Raw genomic sequence first — 12,049 nt, forward strand, 5'->3', positions numbered from 1 at the left:
TGATTTGGCCACCCGCTCCCCGCAGTCGGTCTGGACTGGACAAGTTATTATTATTACGGCGCAGTTGTTTTTCATACTACATTTGTCCATCGCGTATGCGCAGTAACCGATTCATTATTAATCCCAATCTTGTGCGTAAATGTGACGCACATCTAGAATTCTCGACTGTTTTCCTTGTACGAAGTTCTACGATTTCTACGTATTTTTCTCTCGATTATCTCTGACCAACTACGTTTGCGTTTGTTGTTTCCGTCATCGTAGTGTCAACGCGCAGTTCGCCGCCAGGGACGGTCCAAACAAGAGTTTTCCGATACGGACGTGTCCCGTCATATCGACTAACGAACGCATACAGCCATGTCGGACGGTGAAGGTTCGACGCATTCGACCACCACAGCAGTTGTCGAAACAGGTGGGCCACCAGATAACTTGACGATAACCGCAGGAGTTGTGGACGGACAGCAGAATGTGACTCAGACTAAAGACGACGGCGAGCCCAACCCGAAAAAGGCGAAAATTTCTTCAGGTGGCACGGACGGGTTAGGCCGAGGTGGTGGCATTGGTAGTGATAAGCAGCAGACGGCTTCAGTCAAGTTAGAACATCGTCTGGGCGGCATTCTGTGTTGCGCCGTGTGTTTGGACCTGCCTAGATCGGTCGTTTATCAGGTGAGATTTTTGGAACTCCATTATCATTATAATATCCCAGTTACACGCACAATACGTTGGACGGCCGCGGGTTCTATTTTGAAATAAACGGTATCGCTGTTGTTATTATTGTTGTTGTTGTTGTTGTCGTCTTTGTCCCAGCTGATCGATGATGCTTCCGCTGGGTCAACGACATTAAGATAATTCGCATTCCGGTTTCTTTAGTTTTCACATTTTTTGCTCGTTCGTCGAATTACTTCGCAATGATTGTGCGTCATTTGCCGCCGATTTTTCTCGTATTGCGCATCAGTTTTACCCGTCGCCCCTCTGTTTCTCTCCCTAACATATACACTTTCGATACTTACAACCTTTTTTCCGCTCTTCAAATGACTCGTGATACTCCGATCACCGTTTAATGTTACACATCTCTTTGATTATCTCATTAGATTTAATAGAAAATAAAAATAAACTAATTTGCCGTTTCTTTTTTTATATTTTGGTCGAATGCGAGATAATGGAGGAATAAACAAAGTCCCTTAGCTCTAATAGAGAATAATTAATGCGTGGACGGCTATACAGCATTTCGTTCACTCTCGATACTCGTATCTCATACATACTATTGTATACATTCGATATTTATTCACTACAACTCAAGTTTCGGTATATTAATAAATTTATGTGTCTGGTGGCAAATGGTAATATGTTCAATGTTGAGAAATTTTTGGTTTTATTCTTTAACATGAGGCGATTAACAATTAAATGCATGTGTAATAAAATAAATATTTCGTCATGATGATTATGTTCTGCGTTATTCGCTCCGCCTTTAGGGAAATATATTTCTTTTGTGTACGTAAATAGTGATATCCGCTGTTGGATTCCCTGTAATAGATCACGTTTGTACACAATATGATATTTATGACATTTCAAATGTTTATCGATAGTTATTTGTAAATAATATTATGTCGTCCAACATCTGTTATTGATATATTTTAATCAAAAACTTGGGTAGTGATGACGTACGCGATCTACCCAAATATTCGATTTACTGGTTATTCCGAGCACCGAGCGGTGCCAAGATAATTTACTGGTTCAATTAATATGATAAGATAAAATATATATGATATATAATATACGATAGCCAGACGCTCAGACACATCGCCGCCATCGATTCGTCATCATCGCCGTCTCTACTAGTTAGACCAGGGGTGGCAAATAAGTGGCACGCATGAGATTTTCGATGGCACTCGAAAAACTTTTATTTGTCCATTTATATTTATAGATTTTTAAGTAAATTACAATAAATTGAATTATCAATTGCACATGATAATATATATTTCACAACCACGTATTGTTATCTTATATTTATAATTAAAAAAAAAATTTATATGTTGTAATATAGGTTAGGACACTAGATTACTAAAAGTTGTATTCTAACAAAAAATAATAATTTAATATTTTTTTTACGTTATTTCTATTTTAACATAATTTTCTATATTATAATCATTATTTTTTCATTTGTATTTTTCTGTGTTAATAAAAATAATTTTGGCCCATCTAAATTTTTTTTTTTTTTAATTATGTCATATATAGGCATGTTGAAAAAAATCCTATTTGCCATCCCTGGGTTAGACAATAGTATACCACTCTGTATATGTGTTATTATTATTATTAAAATGTCTTCGCATTTTTCTCAACTATTTGGAGTCGGCCACCCTTATCCTAAATTATTATTAAAATATCCTGTAGAAAATTATTGGTTTTTATTTCGTATACTATATTAAAACTTTTTATCTTATACTTCACTTTTAATGTTAATTGTAGCTATAAATTAATAATATGATTTTATATTAACTTATTATAATACTTTATACTAGCACAATTTTGGAGTAAATTCTTGAGTCACAAGTAAATATTATTTTTAAAGTTAACAATTAAATTTATAGTTTGTACATTTATATAGTATTTATAAGGGTTTTTGTCATAATCTATTTTAAAATATGTATACAGTTCCATTAAATTTATTATTTATTGAAAATAAATTTAATATTTACTATCTTGGTATAATTTGAAACTAGAATTTTTTTTTTTCAATATTATAATTTATCATAGAAACATATTTTGTATAATAATTTTGATCCAATTTTATAATAAAATATTAAAACAAATACAAGGGATTATTATTGTACAGTAAATATTTCCCAATTTTTGGATGTTCCACAAATTAAATTTTAACCCTCTTAAAACTCTCATTACACTAAATATCATATACTATGAAATAAATATCTTGAATTTTTAGACTTCTCAAACGTTTTTTGTTTCCCCTTGAGATATTTGTTATTACGAAATCATAGTGTATAATAAGAGAGTATATATGGTTTTAAATTAATAATACTCATTAATGTATTGGTATTTATGATTTACATTTTGTTATTTATTCTTATTCATAGTGTACAAATGGACATTTAATGTGTGCGGGTTGCTTTGCTCATTTGTTAGCTGATGCACGTTTACGAGATGAAATGGCCACATGCCCTAACTGTCGTGTAGACATTGCAAAAAATATAGCCACACGCAACTTAGCCGTTGAGAAAGCTGTCAGTGAATTACCAGCAGAGTGTCAGTTTTGCACTAAAGAATTTCCACGTAACACATTGCATCATCATGAGCAGCAACTTTGTGCTGAACGGTAAATATTGTGAATAATTACTTTATAATATTTATAGCTAATTACCGAAATTATATGGACGAAAAATGTGGCAAATATGCAAAGCAAAGAGGTCAAAATATGCATTTATATGCACAGATAAATGAAAAATATGCTCAAATGTATACCATAAATTTATAATACATTATACCTTTATATCAGCGTTTCCCAAACTTTTTCTCTGCCCCCTTGGAGATAGTAAAAATGATCGCGGACCCTTTAATACAAATAAAAATTAAAAACAATAATAAATATAAATACTAAATTGGTTGCTTTATTTTTTGAACTAAATGCACATATTTTTATGATAATTAACGATCAATAAACGCGATCAGTCTGTCTCTAATTGTAACTGCTTTTCTTCAACGATAACTATTTCGATAATGTATTTATTATCAACAGTATTTCCCATGTAATATGAATATTAAATCAGTATTTTCGTTTTTATAGATAAGTACTTTGTGTATTTTTAATTTAAGTTCACGGACCTCCTCCGGTATACGTGCGGAACAGTTTGAAAACGCTGTATTTATATAATCAACTAAATATTTTAATTAAAAAAAAAAAAAAATCACTTTATATTTTTTAAATAATTTAAAGAAATAAAATATAACAAAATTATATAGAATTGTTGCATCTTTCGACATCTAAATAGTTAATTTAAAAATAATATATCTAGGTATAAGGTACAGTCGTTGCCAGATAAATTGAGGCGGTGGCGCTTTTCATTAAGTGTAGCCCAAACTAGTCGCTGGTAGTGTGGTGCAAAGGTCTCACAGTTAACTACGACGCGCGCAGTCACCAGTTCGAACCCGGCTCAGTGCAAAAAATTGTCTGCAGAATTTTCTGTACTCTCTCCCGTTCTGGTTGCCCTATACTGCTAAAAACAACTAACCTAACCCGGTGTGTTTTGACCGCGCAAGCACTTCAGTCGTATCAACAATATTTGTTTATAATAATGCATATAGATGTTGTTATTATTTCATCATATTATTATTAATATTATGTATTATTATATTAATTATATTATTTTACAATTTTTACTTTTTGTTTTTAAATAAAAGATTATTATCGGAATATTTGATTTTAAATTAATATCGTAAAATATTTTTTGTAACAATAGTTGGTTTATTGATGTATTTTCGGTAATAATATTGAAATACGGAGAACCACTGGTTTTCCGTTATCGCGCCGCCGCCGCCGTCTCAATTTATCTGGCAACGACTGTATATTATAATATTATATCTATATATATAGGTATATATTAGGTTATATATAAATACAATAAAAAATAAATTATATAATTATACAGGGGCGGACGCAGAAAAAAATGTCGGAGGGGGGTTTGAAAAAATAAGAATAATTACCGTCTGGCCCATATTTAAAATTTGGCGTCCCCGAGCATATTATTTATGCCCCTCTCCCATAATGTACCATTATAAATAATATTATATCGATTACGTATATTTACTTATTTTTACTTACTGATAATAAGCGACTTACACTCATTATTTATACGAAGTATTGCCATCATGGAATTTTAAAAATTTGAGTTTTAAGTACCAATACCTTTTAGAACGTTTGGAAAATTACAAATTATCATAAATTCACTTTTCTTAACAAAACATTTTTTTTCTAGTATATTTTAATCGTATTTTGAACAATTAATTTTTTGAAGGTACATAAGGTAGGATAACTACGTTTGAAATTAATCATCCATTTATTTCGGGTGGGGGTTAACCCCTCAAAACCCCTCCCTGCGTCCGCCACTGGAATTATATATTTGACGTGATAGTGTGATACACTGATACGTGAAACGTTACGGGAGCAACGCCAGCTATTTTTCAGAGCTGGTTATCACGATTTTCTTATCATCAAAATTATTACTTTTCCTGTAATAATAAAATTACATATTATGCTTATATAAATGTTCTAACATTTATATTAAAATAATATATATTTGTTTCTAGTAAAAAATGAAAAAAATATATTGAAATACCAATTACCTTTAATCATGATAGTAGTTAAGATACTATCTTAAATTGTAGTACCTATACACAGATATATAAAACAGTTAGATAGTCTACTCGATATTATCATTGAAGTAAAGCTGCCATGTGTGAAGCAATGTTTACATTATTAACCTTACCACAAAAAATATTCATATCATAAATCATAATTCTTAAAAACCACAAACATTTTAAAATGTCATATGCCTTAGTCTAATTGTGAAATTGTGAAATTGTAGTTTCCAGTTCACATAGTAATATAGGTATGATGTGAATTTTAAATATTTAATATACTTTGATACATAACAGGACTAATTCTTACACATATTGCTGGTTATATACCTACATCCAATAATTTTCCATTTATTATTAAATATTTTTTTAATAAAGTTCAAGAATATAAATGCTATATATGAGTGCTGAATACTTTTTAATAATATAATTTTTATTGTACTAAATAAAATCTTAGTATTTGATTTTAAATATTCACTATTTGCTACTTTTACATTTCTAATAATTTATCTCAAGTATTAAAAAATAAAATACAAAATGCATTATTCATACATTATTACACATGATACATTTACACCCAGTGTCACATTTAAGATGTTGTTTATCGGTATAATTATATAATGTATATTACATACACAAATATATATAATAATATTATTTATTAATTTATTATTTTAATATTATGTGTTCACATTATCAATACAACATTTGTAAATATTGCCAGTTTTGCATATGGCAGGCATGATTCATGTCCTCCCATATTATATAGGAAGTAGGCGATTTAGTTATTTTATATATCTGTGGTTGACAGTAATTTTTTTTTTTGCCAGTATTTAAAAATTTCACTTTTTCAAAATGAAAAATTTTAATAATTTTTATATTTTTTAGACCAGTCAAGTGTGGATACAGTAAAATAGGCTGTCCATGGCGTGGACCTAGTCATGAAGCCTTAGAGCATGAAAAACTGTGTCCTCATCCATCAGCCTCTGGAAAAGATGTCATGTCTGCACTCGATGCAATGGATCAAAAGTTTCAAGAGGAAAAACTTTTATATGACACAATATTTGATTTAATGAGTTTTGAAAAAATAACATTTAACGGTAAATCATTTATAGTTTTGCAGAAAATCAACCAAGGTTTATTAATATCTCGATAATTTACTTATTTAACACAAAATAATGTTTAGATTTACAATTAAAACCATACAGAACAGAAGAATTTGTACACAAATTGTACTATGAAACTGCCAGATTTTCAGCTTTCAATTTTCAGTGGGTTGTGAAAACTCGCATCAATAACATGCAACGAGATCCTGCGTTGAGTGTTGATCGCCATATGTCATACCAGGTAATTTATGTACAACATTTGAAACACAAAAGTTAATTAATAATTAATTTATACTTTTTATATTGTATTCATTATTTTAAAAATATTATAATTTAAATAAATATTATCATTTTTTAGAGAAAAACAGGTAAGTTCTATTATGTTTAAGAAAAAAAAACAATAATTAACCCATAATATACACAAATGCGTAAAACACAACCACAAGTATCCATATACGTGTTGTCAGTCCTTTCAGCGTTAGGTAATTCCACAAATTTGGATGGCATTAGTATTCACTAAAACATTTAAGGACTACGATTGTATTCAACTATAGTCAATTCAATATGAATTATCCAATTATCCATATATAATTGGGAAACGAGACAGAAGATATTTTTTGTTATATTTATAAAGTTCACTGTTAACAAGAACATCACGTCATCACAATACTTCTACTACTACAGCATCATCTTCATGGTATGGACTCTCAAATCAATCTATCGCTGAATCGGCACATGCACGACAAAATTCATTTTGCCATCTATAAAATGTGTTTCTTTTTTTGTTTTTGCCCGTTTCTCTATATCTGCCACGTCTAGACACATATTACGTAAACACCTTCGAAGAGATAACAACGGCTGAAACATCACTTTAAGGCGCCCAAAATGGATCAGATCACAGGATTTTTTTGTATAAACAATTTTTGTTTTTTACGACGTTCTCAAAGTAAAACTTTACGGATTCTTGTTTTTTTTTTTTTATTCTTGTTATGTTAACATAAATTTATTTATTAAAATCTTGCAATTGTATTTTTTTCTTCTAATTGATTTTTATTTGTATAAAGGGTAAGCTTTGGTAAGTCATTTGTCACAAATATATTAAATTGCTTTTATTTTTCTTTCTGGTAAGTTATGCTAAAATTTGGAAGCACTGTGTATAATAATTTGGGTTGAGTTTTGTTTTTCAGGTGCATTTGGACTAATATAATATAAAAAACACTTATTAATTAATTAATCAATCATACTTCGCTATTAATATTTCAGGATTATTTTTGCAGGTGATCTGTTTTATTGTCTGAAAGTACTAATTGATATATTTTTTTTTTTTTTTTTTTTGTTATTCATTCCTCTGTTTCCTTTGCACCTTGAATTGTCATCGACGTGCTGTTCATCTGTAAATAGCTGATATTGAAAACCAAAATTTCCACACCCATGTCTGTCCACTATCTTGTAGTTAAAGGACCATTTGGTGACATGAAGGTGAATCCGAAAATATTTAAGTTTGAGTTCAACGAGAATGAAACAGAAACACAGTTTGTAACATTGCCATTACCAGATTCAGCTGAATGTAATAGGCTGTTAGCTGCTAAAACTATAAATTTGAGGTATGTAACAAAAAGCACTTTATTTTTTTATTTAATAAATATATGTATGTATACATACACACACGTGTAAATATATTTTAATATTTTAACATAATGATTGTTTCAAACTATTATTTAAATCATTATTTTTTTTAAATTTTGCTGCTTAGTTATATTTTAATATTAATGTCTAACAAAAAAAGGGTTAAAAATGTAATATTTTCCAGTCTATGGTATATAATTCCATCTTTAATTAAATGTATAACCATTGGTATAATTAATTAAAAATTTTGCTTACTATCAGATATTTATAGTTAGAACTATTATAATTGATATAACAAAAAAAGTTACTTTAGATTTAAAACATCAATACTTATTTATACTTACATTCAAATTAAAATATTTTAAAATAAATGTTGATAATATTTGAAAGTTTATTAAGATTATCAATTTTTTTCAGGTTGATCATGTTTTTGGTATCAAAATAATCACAGAAACACACACATACACACACATATATATATATAAATAAAGTAATATTTAATTATCAAAAACTTGTTTTCAATATTTTATTATTGATTTTTTTTTTTTTTTTTTACTATTTTTTCCCTAGGCTTACATAGATAGTATACTAGTTTTCTTTTAAAAATTAACAGACAAAGTAGGTTAAGCCAATTTTTAAAAGTTTTATAGTTTATTTAATTTTATTGTTATTGTTGATGTCATTTTTCCATTTTTTCCTCTTGATTTCACCTTGCCCTGCAGCACGATTTTCTTCCTTATTGTATTGTACTATATTTTAATATTTTATCGGACATAAATAAAGTTACACAACAAAAAAATGATTTTATCATTTATTATTTGTTATATTTTTTCCTGTTATTTATTCTTCATTGAATAAATTATCCTACAATTTGCATACATGTGTATGATATATGTTACTTATATATACAAGATATTTGTACATACAAGCTCAGAAAACTGATTAGGCCCAAGGTGGGTCCTGTCCGAGTGTAACTGTATTTTATATGTATGTCATATTATTTGTATAAATGGTGTTGAAAAAAGAATTTAGTAAAATGTCATTATATACTTATATGTATCTAATAGAATAGGAATTCACAATTTGTACTGCATGCTCAGAAAAAAAAATTAAGACACAGCTGTCTATGTGAGAAACATGAATTTTCTAAATTCAGTTCACACACTTGTTATAATTTTCATTTTGCTTTATTAATGATCATTGAAAAAAACGAATCACAACAGAAATCGCAAAGTTTGAATTCGAATGTCATTTCTGTTGGAGTTATTGGGATGCGAGGCAATAGTACATCTTCGCCTTTAAATTTTCCGTTTAAAATTATAGCTTCGATAATGTACATACAATTTTTTACTGAAAGCTTGGCACCATTTCAGAATGGTGGTGGATTGATGTTTCATAAAATAATGATGAGCACGTCAATTTTTAATGTTAGAACGTTCGGCGGCATGTCTAACAAATCAAGTAAATTTAAAAATTCAGTGGGATTGTGTTCCAAGTGTAATACATCTGCAACTCAACATACAGAATATTTCTTGCATATTAATATCTTGTACAGAGATCAAAAATAAGAGATGATTGTCATTTTTGGAGGAGAAGATAGTCACTCTTGGAAATTATTTTCAATAAAATAGACACGTTCACCATTTTCATGATGCATACTAAGGTGTGTGACAGAGAGGTTCCTTTTCGTTTTTTCGGTTGTTATTGGAACAACCAAACAAAAACTGCTCGTACATACCTTATCAAGTAATGCTTCCCATTATTATTTTTTCGCAACAAATGGTAGACCATGTCCTTCTCCAAAGTCTAGTTTATCTCTGTACTAAATTTCATCAAAATCGGTTTTGTGGTTTCAGAGTCCATCAGACACAAACCGCCTAACATATCGAGTAGTTTAGGAAGGCATAAGTGACATACAAACAAACATTCATTTTTACGTAGCTGAATTACCCTGTTTCCTCCGGGGAATAATTTATTATTTTAAATTAGAAAACAAATCCCTAACCTAAAAATGTTAGGTTAAAAAAGCGTAAAATATTTATATATTTGAATGTTATTGATTTTTATTGATTCATACTATTTAATATTTTACATAAATCTTAATCGGTGATTATTAAAATTTATAAATTAAGCAAATTAAACATTTTCTAGGTAATTTAAAAATGTAAAAGTTTATACGTCCATTCCAAAACAACTGTTTTGATCTTTAAAAATGCGATTCTTGAAAAATACTTTTTGTTGCACGGTGAAAGTATTAAAGGAACTACTATTCCAAACTTCAAGTTCATACGTTGAGTATTTTTTGATACAGTGAGTCAGTGGTATTTGGAATTTATATACATATAGATATCTAAATAAGTGCCATTTCACATTTTTAAAATAACATTAGACATATGAACCCCATTTTTTTTTTTATAACATGAAGCAAATCGATCCAATAAATTTGAATAAACTCACTGAAGCAATTAATTATGAAAATTTCCGTTCTAATTGTATCATTAAGGTCGTTCAAGGTACTAGGTCTTAATTCAAAACACGTGACTTAAGATATACCTAAAGGAAGAAGTTGCATATCGTTAAATCAGGTGACCTAAAAGCAGTGGTTTTCAACCTTTTCCTAATCGTGAACCTCAATTTTTTTTTTTTTAATGCGATCCCTACAAATATTTAACAATAAAACATAAATCATTTCTAATACGTATATTTAAATAAATAAAATAAATGTAAAAATAAATAAATAATATCATACACATAGATCAAAATAGTAATAACTAAAAAAAGTAGATATTTTTAGTTAAGTATATAATTCAGTTCTACAAATGAAGTTGTATGAACCAACAAAACAGTTATAAATCTATTTTGATTACTCTTAAATTAAATTATACACTCCGAGTAATTTTTGTTGAATGGCTGATTCATGATCACTACCATAAAAACCGTTGCAAAGAAAGTTGTTTTTTTTAAATTATTACAATTTTGATACCTACGAAATGAAAATGAATATAATCAATTTTTTTAGTTCTAATAGGAAATTTGTTCTTGAAATATTGAAATTATAATTTTTATACTATGAAATGCTACTCTTAAGTCTGGGTTTTTAACCAAACTGATTATTAAATATTATATTTGTGACTTAAGTTGTCGAAATACACTTATATAATATATTTTATAGTTATTAAAATCGGCGACTATAATCGTTAATAATCCATCATTAGACAAGATTTAATTACTACACTGTATTTTATTCGACATGTTATTATACATATTAGTAATAGTTAGATTGATTTTTAAAATAAAACATTTTGATATGAATAACCATTTGTTTATTATTTTGGGAACTCCCAGGTTGAAAACCACTGGCCTAAGTAATACACGGCGGATACATTTCTACATAGATAATATAGGTAGTATAATATAATGTAGTAGACAGTACATTGTCATACTATCATTATTTACTTTTTTCACTAGCAATAAAATTAATAATTATATGTAGCAAACGTGGAATATTACCATCGTATTATAATTTACATTGACTATTTTAAGAAAAAAATATTTTGTCGCCTAAAGAAAATTCCTTAAAAAATGCACTGTCTAGGGTGATGCATATCCCCAAAACATGAAATGAGGCGACTGAGGAACATTTTATGTACAACATTCATTGTGACGATGGCAGTGTGAGGAGGTGCTCCATCTTGTTGAAACTGAACATTAAACGGATTGATGATTCGCCTTATTTTGCACAACTCTAGTTTCAAGAAGTTATTAAGCTTGTCTATGTTTTGTTCCTCATACAAATAGGGATCAATAATTAACTTTTTTGAAACAGCACACCAAAAAGTTACTTATGCACAACAGAGCCATAGTTACAACTAAATTATATTATCTGAAGGATTGAATGAGTTTATCTAGAATATTCTATTCCCATTAAATGTAGAGAAAAATTCCTCTAT

General features: G+C 28.8%; 1 protein-coding gene across 1 annotated transcript; it reads left to right on the forward strand.

Moving 5' to 3' along the window:
• LOC112693349 (cysteine and histidine-rich protein 1 homolog) lies at positions 1–8,610 on the forward strand. The gene is made up of 6 exons (XM_025568357.1): positions 1–663; positions 3,090–3,328; positions 6,256–6,467; positions 6,554–6,714; positions 7,875–8,077; positions 8,517–8,610. Exons 1-6 carry the CDS (start codon positions 355–357, stop codon positions 8,542–8,544), a joined length of 1,152 nt encoding a protein of 383 aa, XP_025424142.1. The 5' UTR covers positions 1–354; the 3' UTR covers positions 8,545–8,610.
• Positions 8,611–12,049: the final 3,439 nt, after the last annotated feature.

This window comes from Sipha flava, unplaced genomic scaffold, assembly GCF_003268045.1.
Source record: "Sipha flava isolate LNK unplaced genomic scaffold, YSA_version1 85_pilon_pilon, whole genome shotgun sequence".
NCBI lineage: Eukaryota > Metazoa > Arthropoda > Insecta > Hemiptera > Aphididae > Sipha > Sipha flava.